The 17,307-nt window shown below is 48.1% G+C and overlaps 1 protein-coding gene across 1 annotated transcript in view; it reads right to left on the bottom strand.

The window, feature by feature from the left end:
* LOC138295428 (cysteine-rich venom protein-like) overlaps positions 1-17,307 on the bottom strand; it is a 115,272-nt gene that overhangs the window by 82,752 nt on the left and 15,213 nt on the right. Inside the window, exons 3-4 of the mRNA XM_069233725.1 lie at positions 14,724-14,837; positions 12,660-12,750 (exon numbers count right to left, since the gene is read on the bottom strand). Coding sequence (XP_069089826.1) covers positions 12,660-12,750; positions 14,724-14,837 — 205 coding nt within the window. The remainder of the gene's footprint in view (positions 1-12,659; positions 12,751-14,723; positions 14,838-17,307) is intronic.

Here is a 17,307-nt window from a genome sequence, read left to right as displayed (position 1 = left end):
TGGGGTGTGCAACAGTCTTGGTGATGAAATTGAGGTCTCTGTATTCTATGCAGAAGTGAAGTTCTGGTTAGGGCTCGGTGGGGAGGCCTTTGGTACCAACAATATGGGGATGGACCAGAGACTGCTAGAGAGTTCAATCACCCCTAAGGCTACCACCTTGAGGACTTCCTCCTGGATGCTGGCTTTCACCCTGTCTGAAAACCTTTACATTTTGTTCTTTACAGGGGGACTGTCAACTGTGTCAATGTCATGGACGCACAGATGTGTGAGTCCAGGTGAGAGTGAGAACAGGGAGTCAAACTGTCCCAGCAACTGGTGACAGTCACCTTGCTGCTCTGGGATTGGGATGGCAGAGAGGTTGACACCTTCCACTGACCCACCATTTTCACATGTAGAGAGAAGGACAGGGAGAGGTTCACTCTCTTCCTCCACCCTCTCATCTGTCATAAGAAGCATGCTCACTTCGGACGTCTCATTGTGAGGCCTGACTCTGTTAACATAGAGCACCCTCAGGGGGTTCCTATGGCTATGTAGATCCACTAGGTAAGTGTGCTCCCCCTTACGCTCCTTGATCTCATATGGGCCAGTCCTGCGGTCGTGAAGAGTTCTGGGCTCTCTTGGCTCCACAATCCATACCTTGAGGCCAGGCTGAAACTCCACCAGAGTGGCCTTCTGGTCATACCCGCGTTTCATTACCTCCTGGGTGGCCTTGAGGCAGCTCTTGGCCTTTTTACAGAAGCAGCGCATCTGTTTCTGCAGGGTCAACATGTAGCTGACCACATCTTGGGGGATGGGGGTGTCTTTGGGAGCTTTCTCCTGCCCCTCCTTGACAATGCTAAGTGGTCCCCTGAAAGGGTGGCCATCGAGAAGTTTGAAGGAACTGAACCCTACTCCTTTCTGTGGCACCTACCTTTAGGTGTAGAAAAGGCAAGGCAGGAGGTTGTCCCATTTACTCCTCATGGCCCTTGAAGGTTGTGTTGAATCTCTCAAATAGACCATTGGATTGGGGTAATAGGGTGTGGTGAACTTGTAAGTTACACCACACGCATCCCACATGGACTTCATGTATGCAGACATGAAGTTAGTACCTCTTTCAGACACTATCTCTTTGCGGAACCCCACATGGGTAAAGATCCCCATCAAAGTTCTGGTCACCATCCTCAGATAGATTGCCTCTGGGTAGCATGTGGCATTGTCCACCAAGACCAGGATAAACCTGTTGTCTAGGGCTGTCTTGGGGTCCAATGGACCAATGATGTCAATGCTTACCCTTTCAAAGGGGGTGCCAATGACTGTAAGTGGGATCAGAGGAACGTTCAGCTTTTTCCCTGACTTCCCACTGGCCTGGCAGGTAGGACAGGGCCTGCAGAATGTATCTGAGGCTGTATTCATTCTGGGCCACTAAAAGTTGGCGGCAAGCCTGGCGAAGGTCTTGTCTTGCCCTAAATGTCCAGCCAGGGGTATGTCATGAGCAAAACCCAGTAGGAAGGCCCAGTAACACTGGAGGACCACCAGCACCCATGCTGCCCCAGCACCCAGAGCTTTAGACTTGCTATATAGGAGATCATTCTCCCAGTAGATTAGGTGATCCCCAGAGGCTTCACCTGCTGCATGGCCAGGGGCCTGTCACCTCAAGCCCTCAGGAGTGGGACACTCTTTCTGCACTTTGCAGAATTCTTCCCTGGTCGGCCCACCCTCAACTTGCCAGCCACCAAGCTCCGGTAGGTCACTTATAGCGGCAATGTCCTCCTCGTATGGCTCAGGGGCCTCCTCCTCAGGGACCCCATCAACCTCCACCGCAGGAACCTCAGGTCCCAGTTTTCCGTGCCCCTTGCCCCTCTTCTTGGCAGCTGGCTCCCTTGACTCACCTCCCGGGCAGTCATGGACTGTGTGGTCATACAGACCCGCTCAGACAATCCCATCATCTCCAGGTGAGACCTGAGCTCTACCTCCTTCCAGGTAGTGTGTTCCAGGCCATTGCTTAATGGACACTCTTCAGGCCTGGCAGGGATCACAGCTACTTTCGGAGTACCAGAGACCCCACCCTACTCAAAGGTAAATAGAGCCACCAGTAGATGGCTCTCAGGATTGTTGGTGACTATGACTTGGTGGAATGTGTTCAGTAGGACCTGCTCAGCTGACACCAGCTGACACCTGACAATTGTCATGCTGGCTCCTGTGTCACGTAGGACCTCCACCCGTTGCCTATTAATGGTGACCTCGGGTAGGTCGCTTCCCCGCCGCTGCAACTCCGCCTGCCAGGCCCCTGCCACTTCTTTGAAGGTCTTAGGTTTTCCTTTGAGCTTTCTTCTGTGAATCTCTTTTTCTTTTTCTTTCCTGCTGCGCCTTTCTACTGTGAATTTATTTTTCTTTTTCTTTTCTGTTGCGCTTTTCTACTGTGTATTTCTTTTTCTTTCCTGTTGCGCTCCTCTACTGTGAATCTCTTTTTCTTTTTTCTTTCCTGCTGCACCTTTCTACTATGAATTTCTTTTTTTTTCTTTCCTGTTGCGCTTTTCTACTGTGTATTTCTTTTTCTTTCCTGTTGCGCTCTTCTACTGTGAATCTCTTTTTCTTTTTCTTTCCTGTCGCGCTTTTCCCGCTTTCCCGCTCCCCGCTTTCCCGTCGCTGCCACCCGTGCGGCCCGCCTCCCCTGCTCCCATTCGTTGTCCCCCTCCCGCCTCCCTGCTGACCCCTCCTCCCCCCCTTCCCTCTTATGGCGGCCGCTGCGCGGACGCGCCGAAGGCGCGCCAAAGGCATGCCCGTCTGCGCCCGTCTGCGACCTGGACCGCGCCCATCGCCAGAACCCCTGGCCCCCACCGCACTCAAAACACACGTCTAAGATACGACGCCGTCTCCCTCAACGCCCTCAAACCCGGACGAACAGCCACCTGCTACCAAGCCAGCCCTAAACGTACTCATGGACCCTTCACCTGCCAAGCCTGCAAGTACACATTCCACTGAGCCTGCAGACCTCCCACCGGCCCTCGCACCAACAACCACCTCAATGGCATCCTCCTCAACACACGCTCCGTCCACAAACACGCCATCGAACTATCGGACCTCCTGGACACAACAGCACCAGACGTCGCCTTCATCACAGAAACCTGGATGAACGCCTCCTCGGCTCCTGACATCGCCATAGCCATCCCCGACGGCTACAAGATCGCCCGGAAGGACCGCATCAACCAAACCGGTGGAGGAATCGCCATCATCTACAGGAACTCCATCAACATCACGACCACCACCGAAGACACCCCCCTCGCCGCCGAACACATACACTTCCAGATCCACACTGACCCCAGAACCACCCTCAGAGGAACTCTCGTCTACAGGCCCCCGGGCCCACGCGCCCAATTCAGCGAAACCATCACAGATTTCATCAGCCCGCACGCCCTAGCCTCACCAGACTACATCCTCCTCAGGGACCTGAACTTCCACCTGGGGAAAAACAACGACAACAACACCTCCACCCTACTCGACAACCTCGCCAACCTCGGACTCAAGCAACTTGTGAACACCCCCACCCACACCGCTGGCCACACGCTCGACCCCATCTTCTCCGCCAGCAACCACATATCCTTCAGCCACTCCTCTGAACTACACTGGACCGACCACAGATGCGTCCACTTCACCTTCAAACGGGAGACCCACCACCATCGCACACAACAAATCCCCCGCAGACACTGGAGCAAAATCTCCACAGAGCAGCTCCTCTCAACACTGAACCAAAACCCACCAGCCATCACCACTGACACCAACAACGCAGCCCTCAGCCTCACACAGTGGATCACCAACTGTGCCGAAAACCTCGCTCCACTTAAAAGCCACCCAAGCGTGACCAGCATCAGGAAACCCCCGTGGTTCACGGACGCCCTCAAAGAATCCAAGAAATCCTGCCGTACCCTCGAAAAAACACGGCGCAGAGAACGCACCACAGAAAACCTGTCAGCCCTCAAGATCGCCACCCGTGAACACCACCAGCTGATCCGCTCCACCAAAAGGACATCATTCAAAGAGCGACTAGACAACAACACCCACAACAGCAAAGAACTCTTCAACATCGTCAAAGAGCTCTCCAACCCCAGTGCCAGCTCCAACGTCATCACGCCCTCACAAGAACTCTGCAACTCCCTCGCTACGTTCTTCCACCGAAAGATCACAGACCTACACGACAGCTTCGGACCCCAGACCCCACCACCCACCACCGAACCAACAGCCCCCACCACTACACTCAACGCCTGGACCCCCATCAGCTCTGAGGAGACCAGAATCACCATGAACACCATCCACTCCGGGTCCCCCTCGGACCCGTGCCCCCATCACATCTTCAACAAAGCCGACTCCATCATCGCCCCCTATCTCCGGAGCATCATCAACAGCTCGTTCTCATCTGCCACTTTCCCCGAGAGCTGGAAACACGCGGAAGTCAACGCCCTCCTGAAAAAACCAACGGCTGACCCCAACGACCTGAAGAACTTCCGCCCCATCTCTCTTCTCCCCTCCCCGGCCAAGGTCATCAAGAAGACCGTCAACAAGCAGCTGACCAATTTTCTAGAAGCTAACAACTCGCTCGACCCTTCCCAATCAGGATTTCAGGCCAACCACAGCACGGGAACCGCCCTCATCGCAGTCACCGACGACATCGGAACTCTGATGGACAACGGAGAAACAACCGCCCTGATCCTCCTGGACCTCTCGGCTGCCTTCGACACCGTGTGCCATCGCACCCTAATAACCCGCCTCCGCTCCACTGGAATCCTAGGACAGGCCCTTGACTGGATCATCTTGTTCCTCTCCGACAGAACCCAAAGAGTCTACCTCCCGCCCTTCCGCTCAGAACCCACCGAGATCATCTGCGGCGTACCCCAACGTTCCTCGCACAGCCCAACCCTCTTCAATATCTACATGAGCCCCCTCGCTGACATCGCTCGCAAACACAACATCAACATCATCTCCTATGCCGACGACACCCAGCTGATACTCTCCCTCACCAAAGACACAACCACCACCTAAATCAACCTACAGGAAGGAATGAAAGACGTCGCGGAATGGATGAAGCTCAGCTGCCTAAAACTGAACTCAGACAAGACGGAGGTCCTCATCCTCGGACAATCCCCTTCCGCCTGGGATGACTCCTGGTGGCCCACGGCTCTGGGCCCGCACCAACCCCCTCTGACCACGCACGCAACCTCGGATTCATCCTGGACCCCCTCCTCACTATGACCAAGCAAGTCAACACCGTCTGGTCATCATGCTTCAACACCCTTTGCATGCTCCGGAAAATCTTCCGATGGATCCCCGCCGAAACCAGAAAGTCAGTTACCCATGCCCTCATCACAAGCCGTCTGGACTACGGAAACACCCTATACGCAGGGACCACCGCAAAGCTACAGAAACGTCTTCAGCGCATACAGAACGCCTCCGCACGCCTCATCCTCGACATCCCGCGCCACAGCCACATATCCGCCCACCTGAAACACCTGCACTGGCTTCCCGTCAACAAGAGGATCACCTTCAGGCTCCTCACCCACGCACACAGCTCTCCACAACATGGGCCCGAATACCTCAACAGCCGCCTCTCGTTCTACACGCCCACCCGTCAGCTTTGCTCAGCCAGCCTCGCCCTCGCCACCGTCCCACATATCCGCAGAACCACCGCAGGAGGAAAATCCTTCACCTACCTGGCAGCCAAAGCATGGAACTCCCTCCCCGCACACCTAAGAACTACCCAGGACCATCTCGCCTTCAGGAAGTACCTCAAGACATGGCTTTTCGAGCAGCAGTAACCCACCCCCCACCCCCAGCGCCTTGAGACCCTCTCGGGTGAGTAGCACACTCTATAAATGCATTGATTGATTGATTGACCCACTGCCTATATTTGGAAGTATTGGCAGGCATGTGGGCTTTTACCATCTCCCGGGGACACTAGGGTTACCTCTGTCTGTTCCTCAAATTTATCTGGGACTATCTCCTCCCCGAGCGCCACACAAGCCAACCCAGGTGTCTGCCCACCAGTGGGGGGCTGTGCCCTCTTTGGACATTTTGAGTCACACTTAAAGTGCCCATACTTGGAGCACTCTTCACATTGGGGTACAAACCTCCCTGTCTTATGATCAAAGAACCCTTTCTTCTTAGGATAAGGACTGGGACTGGTTACCACTACTCCATTGGGAACTATTTTTGGGGGGCTTTCGAGGACTCCTTACTTTTGAGTTTTTCTCCCCTCCACTCTTCATTCTGTTGGGAACTCTGACAGCCCTTGGGGGGGCTTCCCCCTCAGATACATTTTAGGACACTCTGGTGCTAGCCCAGAGGTCTGCCTCCTCAGCAAGCTTTGTGTGATCCATCAGCTTACTGTCAACTAGGTGCTGGCGCAACTCTGTAAAGCAAGTACTGAGCTTGTGATTTTTCAAGATGAAATTGTACAACCCAACATAATCACTGACTTTGCTGCCCCACACCCATCGTTTCAGTGCCTTACTGAAGTAATCAATTAAATCTACCTAGGATTGGCTGGTGAGCTTCTGGCTCTTCATGAGGTTTTGGCGATTCTTATCAGGGGTCAGTCCAAATTTGGCAATTAAAATGTCTTTCATGGGAGTGTGCTTGGTCTGGTCTCCAACCTCTAATGTCAGAAGTGTGTCCCTCCCAAGTGTGGGTGCATGTTTCCACAGACCCACCCCCCAGTGCTCTTCAGGAACGCTGTGTGCCCTCAGTACAACTTCATAAGCAGAATTCCACTTATCAATGTCATCTCCCACCACATAAGTAGGCACCAACTCCTTGGGTACAGAACCTTCTTATCTCCGTCAACTACTGTATGTATGCTGCCACCATTACTGCTGGAATATGCCAGCCTGGCCTTGTGTTCCAGCTATTTTAGGCTCAATTCAGGAGCCAGAAGTAGTTATTTTCTGCTAAGGCTCTTTCAGTTTCCCTTTCAGCTTCAGCTCACCTCGTTTCCCTGTCGAACTCTATTTTTAACTTTGCCAACTGCAGCAGGAATTCTCTTTCCTCTCCTCTCGGGTCAAACCATAACTGGAGAAACTGCTTCCAGCCCTCCCAGGTAGCACAGATCCAGGGATGTCCCCCTCAACTGCTGCAGGTAGCTCCTTGGAAGAGCCTTTCACAGGCTCTCCCAACTCATCATTCTCTTGGGTGTGGGACTCTGCCCAGGCCCTCAGTGTCTTTTGAAGCTCCACCATCTTGGTGCCTCCTTGGACTGGTACCCCCATCCCTTTGAAGAAGATTTTCAAATGGCTAACACTGTAATCCTCCAGCTTAACCAACTCAAACTCTATGACTTCACTTGTAGAACCAGCTGGAGACATGATGTAAATTATGTATTAAAAATGTGAAGTAGAGAAAATTACAAAAACGGAAAACAATCAAAATGGTCTTCAAATGTGCGTAGTAGAGTACACGTAGCTATTGTATGGCAATGCACAAATACAAGTCCTTTCCTCACTGCTGATCACCAATGTTAGAAACTGTGGGCCTCATTCTGAGGCCGGCGGGCGGCGGTCGCCGCCATATGGCCGCTCCGCGGTCGAAAGACCGCGGAGGCCATTCTGGCTTTCCCGCTGGGCTGGCGGGCGACCGCCAGAAGGCCGCCCGCCAGCCCAGCGGGAAACCCCCTTCCCACGAGGAAGCCGGCTCCGAATGGAGCCGGCGGAGTCGGAAGGGTGCGACGGGTGCAGTAGCACCCGTCGCGAATTTCAGTGTCTGCTAAGCAGACACTGAAATTCAAAGTGGGGCCCTCTTACGGGGGCCCCTGCAGTGCCCATGCCATTAGCATGGGCACTGCAGGGGCCCCCGGGGGCCCCACGACACCCCTCACCGCCATCCTGTTCCTGGCGGTCGGAACCGCCAGGAACAGGATGGCGGTGAGGGGGTCAGAATCCCCCATGGCGGCGCAGCAAGCTGCGCCGCCATGGAGGATTTCTCAGGGCAGCGGAAAACCGGTGGGACACCGCCGGTTTTCCTGTTCTGACCGCGGCCATACCGCCGCGGTCAGAATGCCCTGCGGAGCACCGCCAGCCTGTTGGCGGTGCTCCCGCCGACCCCGGCCCCGGCGGTCGGAATGACCCCCTGTGTCTCTAGTTTCCAGAAGTATGTACCCTGTCCAAGTAGGGACCATAATCCTAGTGAGAGTAAGTCACAACACAATCCAAATTATCCTGTGCCACCCTCTAGTAGCTTGGCACAGAGTAGACAGGCTTAACTTAGAAGGCAATGTGTAAGGTATTTGTGCAACAACTCATACAGTAACATGAAAACACTACAGAAAGTACTCCACACCAGTTTAGGAAAATAGATAATATTTATCTGAAGAAAATAAGACCAAAAAGACAAAAATACAATATGCTACAGCAATGCGGACGAAACACATGTTGGCTATTGATGCTATTTGATGACAATCTGGTGATGAAACCAAGACAGTGAATGATATTACTTCACAATGCAGGACTAAAACGTTATTTAAAGAAGAACATGTATTCTCACTTCACTCGCCACACTACACGCACATTGTTATTTATGATGCTGCTTAGGTATTGCAGTGATGTTATCAATTATATCATAAAATATTTCATGAGTGATGTAACTGTGTAGTTATAGTTAGGACTGCAGTGGGTTATTTGGGTCACTAGCAACTTAGGGGGGCATTTGATAAATCTTCACAAAACATTCCCCAAAGAAGGTTAAGTCAACTCAGGTCCTTCATGTTTTCTTCATGCAATTTCCCATAAGAAAATTGAACAGCGCTACAGCCAGAACGGCTGAATGGAATTACACCACATTTGGCAGAAAGCTATGTTATGGCCATTGAGACCCCATCCCCAGGGGCCTGATGCATATTTATTTGGGGAGGGAGCGTGGAGTCCCCCACCCAGGGCTAGGTTATGGCACTTGAGACCCTATCACCCAGGGACCAATGTAAAACTATGTCTGTGAACTCCATTTCCCTGCACATTGTTGTTCCCTGCCTGTGACACCATTGGCAGGGAACACTAGATTACTATCACTCAGTGGGAGCAGAGAGAAAAGCTGGTCCCAGCTGGGCAGGAGCAAACAAATGCAGCTGCCTTTCTACAGCATCCACGATGGGTGCCAACAAGTGAGGCAGTGAGGCCGCTGTGGTCGTACCCCTCCCCCCCCCCCACCTCAGGGCCCCAATTTGTGACACTGTCACTGCCCTGCATGGGACCAGCGCATCCATTAAAAAAAAAAAAATCCTCACTACAAAAAAATAGTATTGAAGCAGTGAGGCCGCTGTTATCATAGAATATTCACTGCTCCCTCTCTGGAGCACCCAATAATCCCCTGCATTGGCTTTGTTTGTAAAATTGCCCTTATTGTGTTTCCCAGGGAGGGGCACTGGCAACACCAACAATTTACAAAAGTACTGTGGGTGGTTGCAAGGAACACATCAGACCCCCAGGATAGTTTAAAAACACTGTACGTCTTCTGGGTCATTCCCCAGGGGAGCTTATGTTATATGTTGAATGCACTCCTAGCTGAAGTTGTATGCTCTTCAGCTGGAGTGCGGTTGGTCCTGTGGCTACATTTTGTGGCCTGAAGAGTGTTAAAGAAAGATTCAAACACACATGTATGTTTATTTGGAATTAAGGGCCAGATTACATACCTACATTCTTGTCGTAATCGGGCAGTTTTTGACAAGACAAAATCATTTTGGTATTTACAAGCCCTATTTTGCGATTCGGTAATGTATTTACCGAATCGCAAAAAAGGTTTGAGAGTTGCAATTATGAAGGGGTGTTCTCTTCCTAATTGCGAGTCGCAGTACGATGTATGATTGTTTTGTGACCGTGAATGTGGTCACAAAACAATCACAGTTAGCTCCAATTTCAAATTGGTGCTAACCCATTCGCAAACGGGAAGGGGTCCCCATCCGACCCATTCCCCTTTGTGAATGCATGCAAAAATATTTTTTCAGTCCCACAGACCACCGCCTGCTCTGAAAAAATGAAAAGAAAACTTTTCATTTTTGTTTCTAAAATGCATTCCGTTTTCCTTTACCCCCTTTGCTGCCAGGCCTTTCCCCCCTCAGGTGCCAGGCCTTTTTTTGACAAGAATAAAGGTACGTAATCTGGCCCTTAATTCCAAATAACCATACATGTGTGTTTGAATCTTTCTTTAACACTCTTCAGGCCACAAAATGTAGCCACAGAACCAACCGCACTCCAGCTGAAGAGCATACAACTTCAGCTAGGAGTGCATTCAACACAGGAAAACGCGCTGCAAAAAAAAAATGTGCTCTATTTCAAGGCCACCATCCCTGTGATATTGCCCATTCCCACATGAATATTGATGAGGCAGGTCAATTGCGAACCCATTGAGAATTGCAAAATGTGTCTGTAACACAATAGTACATTTCCTTTTGTGACTTGCAAATTGTGAGTTGCAAAACTTCGCACTTTGCAAGTCGTAAAAATAATGGTCGTACAACTGGCCCCTAATTGGGTATGTGCCCCAAAGTAGAAGGAATCAAGACACATCAACAGGTCCAAATTAGTGACGCACCCTCTCCAAAGATCTAGATGCAGATACCCTGAGATAAGGTATTACTCAATATATCCTGTCCTTAGGGGGTCCAGAGTACAGTTGAAGATGCCAGTCCACATCAAAGGAGTTACATCTAAGGACTTCAAACAGATTTTGGAATAACATTATACAGGTACAAAACTATAGCCTACATATATCCAGACATAGACAAATATGCAACCCCTAGATTCTTTTGGTACATGCAATTCATCAGGAGTACACTGTGCACCTCCCATATCACCACAACCCAGAGTGAAATGAAAGAAGAATGGCAAGGGTTGATCACTCAATTTACTGGTAAATCTGTCATGCTCAGTAACATTTAAGTGTGTCTTTGAGGTCTTTGAGACACAGCATTTGATATTTGAAAACACACTAAGGGTCTGATTTAGAGTTTAGAGGAGGGGGTTACTCTGTCAAAATTGTGACGGATATCCAGTCTGCCGTATTACAATCTCTTCATAGCCTTTGGAGATCATAATACAGGAGAAGGGATATCCGTCATGTTTGCAACAGAGTAACCAGTCCTCCAAACATTAATTCAGGCCCTATGTCTGTAAGGGTAGCTATTTCGGAAGCCCACATTCCACATTAAACCCGCCCCTGGCTTTGAGATATTCTTGGTATCTTAAGAGCTAGCATCAGCACTTGTGTCCAGAGATCTTTTAAGGCATGAGCAAAGTGGACTCTGGTCCAAGTCCCCAGCTTTTCAGGGGGCCCCCTAATAGAGCCAGCTCTGTTCTCCAGAGAATTTTGCACTGATGAACTTAAATAATTCTTGAATAGATTGTTTTAAATACTGCTTTCCTTTAATTTATTTTGAATGTGAGTATAGGAGTCAATTACAATCATTTTGCAGATAAATTTTGTGTTTATGTTTCATGCAACATCCATAAAAAAAGTTTATTTATCAAAATAAGACCTCACATATGAGAGACAGGAGGGCGTCACAGAAGATATTTGCAGTAATGTTAATATTGAAAACGCACATCACTATCCTTGAATATTAGATGTAAACACATTTAGAATCTGGACGAATGTGCACTGTCAGTGAGCTGGCCAAAGAGGGGATGAAAGAGCTATAATTGGATCATAAATTCAAAGCTGTTCCAAATGGGGGGCCCCAAAGTACGTTTGGCCCAGAGCACCCAAAATCCTTAACATGTCCCTGCTTGTATCCTATTCCAGTTGCCTCCCCTTGCTCCTCCCATAGATCCTAATCTTAAAGAATTACAATTAATGTTGTGGCTCTGCATTGGGGTATACACAGCCACAGCAGCAATTGTCAATTAGTGATGAAAGGCACTGCCAGACTGAAAACCGAAATCAATCACAGCACAAATGTCCCCACACTGCCAGTGGCCTAACCATGGACGTTATGCGACCTCTGGCATTCCCTTTGTGACCCCTGGCACTGCCTTTGTGACCCCTGGCTTCAGAGGTGCCAAATTCAGTGCCAGAAACACAGTGGCAGATCGTCCTTATGGACATCAGTTGGAACTCCACTTTCTTTGTTTTCTGTAAATTTTCTATTACACTAATAGTGAAAAATAAAATATTATACACTTATAATGTAATAAAAATGTGAATATGCCCTTCCATGGCAGCTGAGGTAAGTAAAATGCTTTTAAATGTATGTTGTGTGCGTGCTTGTGGGTGAGAGTGTGTTTATGTGAGAGTGTGTGTGTAAGTTTGAATTTGTGTATATGTGTAAGTGTGTGTCTGTGAATGAAAGTGGAGGTCAAAGGGCACGTGATGTCACTTCCGCTACCCCTAGCATTTTGGTGAATTGACGCTCATGGGCCTAACTCCCTTCTCCCACGCTGTCACTGCAGTGTAAGCAGGAACAGTGGGAAGACGCAGTAGGAAGCCTACTTTTGATTGCCACAACCTTAAACCGCAGTTTCTCTCACTCCATCGCGAAAGATGCTGAGGCTGCAGACTAGGATGCTAAGATGTTAGTGGGAATGAGCGTATACGAGGGTCTATTGTTTCTGCTGCCTCGGTCTCTTGAATGGAGATGCCAGCATCACAATGTTCTAATATGAGACACATTGAATTCACAAGTGGAATATCTTTGACTGTAAACTTACTACTAATTGTCCTTTCTGCTTCAGAACTGTGTTTAAAGAGGCATTTCTCGGCAACCCTTTTAGCGTTAGCAGCAGCCTCACTGTTCCACACCTGCAATGAATGAGAACAAAAACATTTTTGCCGATGATTGTAAAACAAAATATATCCTTCTGTATCACATTATGCAATTTTTGTCTTGGAATAGAAAAACTAAGGGCCAGACTTACAAGGCCCTTGCGCCACACTAGTGTCATTTTGTTTTACACTAAGGTGGCTCAAGGAGGCAATTTTCGCCACGCCATATTTACAAAGTGGCACAATGCATGCACTGCGCCACTTTGCGACCCCATTGCGCCAGATTATGCCTGCGCCAGGCATAAAGTATGCGGGGGGCATTCCAGCGTTAGGAGGTCCGCAAAAATGTTGCAGTGAAATCTGCTATGGAAGCAGTTTTCCAACTGCTACTCATTCTCCACAAAGTGCAGGAGGTGGCGATTACACTGGTATGGTCACAGATGAAGTGTTGTCATGAACACTGTGCAGTGGTCCAAAATAGAGAATTATCGAAATTGATGTCTGTAGAGATGACTTCACAGCGTGAAAACTGGGGTCTGGATTGCAGCTACTGATTTCCAATGTCCACGTATTTGTGGGGCCTGAGTGCAAAACTATGGGGGTTATTACAACTTTGGAGGAGGTGTTAATCTGTCCCAAAAGTGACGGTAAAGTGACGGATATACCACCAGCCGTATTACGAGTCCATTATATCCTATGGAACTCGTAATACAGCTGGTGTTATATCCGTCAATTTACCGTCACTTTTGGGACGGATTAACACCTCCTCCAAAGTTGTAATATCCCCCTATGTGTGAGGCCCACTTCTTCTGTTAATGCCAGGTGGCAAAAGCCCCTAAATCAAAGTATAAAAAAAGCCGGCCTAGTTTTTCATACACCTTGTGGTGCTCCCTGGCAGAGTGCTGTGAAAGATGTCTCATAATTAATTATGAACAATGCCAGGCTTGCTTTCTAAATAAATAAATTGATTTATGAAGCAAGAGCATGGGGTCATGCAGGCGCCGGTGGCCTGGACCATACTGCCTCCACTCGTCCTCCTTGTGATGACCCTGCTGAATAGATTTTCAAAGGTAAATAAATGCCATGTAGAGAGCGTGATTTTACAAAACCAGGTGCATCGCTTTATTAAGGTTTACCATAAGATTAGAGAATTTCTTTTAGAATAACCAATCAAATCCCTAAACAAATAATTTTCTCTCCCCTGCCTAAAGACTGTCATCCATGCTCTACTAGTAAAATTAAATAAGACACCAAACATGTAGTGAACACAAATGCTTGATTTAACCTGAGCCTGTAGTGGATACACATAACAACATGGAGGATACATTAGACTTGATTGTGAACAGGAAACGCTCAGTTTGTAGTAGAAGGGTTAAATCATTTGTTGAAGGCGTTTTTTTTCTATAGGAAAAATATGGTAGAGTCAATATACTAGGGCCCATATTTATATTTTTTAGCGCGTCATTTGCATCTTTTTTTTTTAAGCAAAAGCGGCGCAAATTTACAAAATACAATTATATTTTGTAAGTTTGCACCTCCTTTGCGTCAAAATATTACGCAAATGAGGTGCTAAAAAAGTATAAAGATGGGCCTAGGTGCATCTTTCACTAGATGGGTATCCTCAGACAGGATCTGCTATTTCCTCCTTATCAAAAGAAACTTTAAATCAGGTCCCGAATCTAACAGTGTTTGTGGTACAATTAGAAGAACTTTTGGTAAACCTAGAACATGGGATGTCTGGCACTCAAATATAGGCATAGGATGAGTGATAGAAAGGTTTGGGCTGAAGGCTTTCTGAATTCTGTTTTGTATAACGTGAAAATTAAGTATTATTTTGTTTCATATTATTAGCATTCCCTCCATATTTTGGAATTTATGAGTAAACATAAATTAATATTCAGAATATGTTAATATGTTTATATGAAAATGTGTATGAGTCCTGGTCGAACACGTTGTAGCAAAAATGCAATAAAAAGATTTATTTAAAAAAATTGCATAGTGACACTTACCAATTTTTGCATGTCGCTGGCAGGTGGATCAACGTTTTGCCGGCAGTCATTGTGTACATCACAAATCACATTTTGGACATTAGTCAAAGCAGTATCCAGATTAGAATCTTGGCCCTGAAAAACATAATCAACGTGAATAATTAGCTTTCTGCTTGCAAACATTATGTTGTTATAAAATCAATATGTGTATGTGTCAAGGTGGCTGAATGTCAAGCATGTCTACCTGTCTGTGCAAACATCACCAGTGGAAGATCTTCACCTCATAATCCTGTCCAATCAACACAACACACTAGGGGAGAGTGGGATTCCACTCTGTCACTGCTAAAGATGCATCATGATATGCACTGTATTGTGCAAAACTGTGGTAGAGATCTGCCTTATATTAGGCCCTTCCAATGCTCACTTTGTCACACAGCCCATGAGGTGCTAATTTGTGGAATGGTCTCTGCAGATGTGTGAAATTTCTCAGAGAGGCATTGGAGTTGCTGAGTCCACCCTAGGTTAGGCATTGAAATGGGAACCCCGGAACGTCTTTCTTCTTTAGAAGTTCCCCACTAAAGCAAACAGATGTGTATGTGATGGGCCTGCATGCAGAGGTAATTCAAAGTTGATCCACTCTGTCTGGTCCTCCCCTCTCTCTCTGGTGCATCATTTCATAAAACGTTACTGTTAGAGATAACTTACACCGGTCCTCCTGCACAACATCATATTAGAATGCTTTGGGGGTCATTCTGACCCCGGCGGTCTAAGACCGCCAGGGCCAGGGCCGGCGGTGCCCCGCAGGGCATTCTGACCGCGGCTGTTCGGCCGCGGTCAAAAGGGACAAACCGGCGGTCTCCCGCCGGTTTACCGCTGCCCTTAGAATCCCCCATGGCGGTTCGCCCGCCAGGAACAGGATGGCGGTAGGGGGTGCCGCGGGGCCCCTGGGGGCCCCTGCCGTGCCCATGCAAATGGCATGGGCACGGCAGGGGCCCCCGTAAGAGGGCCCCGCAAAGTATTTCAGTGTCTGCTAAGCAGACACTGAAATACGCGACGGGTGCAACTGCACCCGTCGCACCCCTGCAACTCTGAGCCGGCGTCCTCGTTGCAGGGGCATTTCCTCTGGGCCGGCGGGCGCTCTTTTGGAGAGCGCCCGCTGGCCCAGAGGAAATGTCTAAATGGCCGCCGCGGTCTTTTGACCGCGGTGCGGTCATTCAGCGGCGGTACCTCCGCCGTCCGCCAGGGTCATAATCAGGCCCTTTGTGTTCTAAATGTTATATTGGTATTACAGTCATGTGTTTGGCTGTAGAAATGATTGTTGGGTGCCACCCTACTTGCCCCTTTCCAAGTTTAAGCGGCTTGTTTTTTTTTATTTGTTGATCACTATTTCAAACAAGCATTTGCAATGCAATGGATCTCGCATTAGCTCGAGTTAGAGCTATTAGCGATGTAAACTCCTAACTGGACTTTTCTTGCCGCATATAACTGATAATGAAAAGTAAAACAGTTTCACATATGTGAGCGTGAAGGAGACAGAGAAAAGGAAACAGAAGTTCGCTCGCAGTGAGACGTAGCGGCAAAAGTAGAATTATCCATGTAACCAGCAAAGCAGAATTATCCATGTAACAGGGTCGATGTCATGCAAAGCACTCTACTTCCCAGCGAGATTGCTCTGCGTAGGAAATACAAAGAAATAGTCAATTCCGAAAACACAGAGTCGTATGTTTTCAGTAGTTTACTGGTGCTGTATAGGAGGGCTTAAACACTGGAAAAGGCGTGACGTATGCATGCCTTTCACTAATGAAATCAAACGAATTTTAAAATGTAAGCCCACAAACCAACCAAACTGATGGGTGTGGTTAAAAGCCAACAGAGACATTACAACAGGGGCCAGAGCGCTTGCACGCGCTTGACCCTTAAAAAGTACTAGCACATTGGAGTACAGCTAAAATGGTCCTCCGCTGGCCCGTTGCATTTGCACTTTACACAGTGTGAATTGTAAAGTGACTACAGGGGTCATCATAGGGACGTCCTTTTGTATTCACTGCAGTGGACATTTCTTCCACTCCGTATGGCAGGGGTCTGCTTTAGTACGCTTCCTTGTTATTTGTAAATGGTTTAGACGACCTAATTATAAGGATTGCCTGTTGCATCACTATTTAATTGCGATTGAATTTTAAATCTTAATTCTGAATCCTTGTCATTAAGTTGTGTTACAAAGGTTTTGTTAATATATATTGCTTTACCCTCTTTTTTATTTCATTATGGTGAAGTTCTTTTTTAGTTTGTTGCCACTTTATTGTAAATAATTAAACCATTATATCATTTTTAAAGGGGTTACTTTGTTGCATTTGCATTTTATCCCAATTGATCCTCAATATTTGTATTTTGATCTCCAGCTCCGCCCTAAGCATTGATTTTTTATGGTATCCGAGGATGTATTAACCAATTGTGTGTATCGGCAGCGTGGTCGGTTGTAAGCCGTTTTAGCTGCTTTTTAATATATTTTTGATTTTATCTTGGGTACTTCGTGGTCACAGGAATGAACTGTGTTTGTCTTTTTCTATTGTATTACGTTGCATTTTGTACTCCATGGACGATGGTT

The sequence above is a fragment of the Pleurodeles waltl genome, chromosome 5, assembly GCF_031143425.1.
Source record: "Pleurodeles waltl isolate 20211129_DDA chromosome 5, aPleWal1.hap1.20221129, whole genome shotgun sequence".
Classification (NCBI taxonomy): Eukaryota; Metazoa; Chordata; class Amphibia; order Caudata; family Salamandridae; genus Pleurodeles; species Pleurodeles waltl.
Note: the sequence above shows the minus strand (reverse complement) of the source record. Positions and strands in the feature narration are given on the sequence as shown.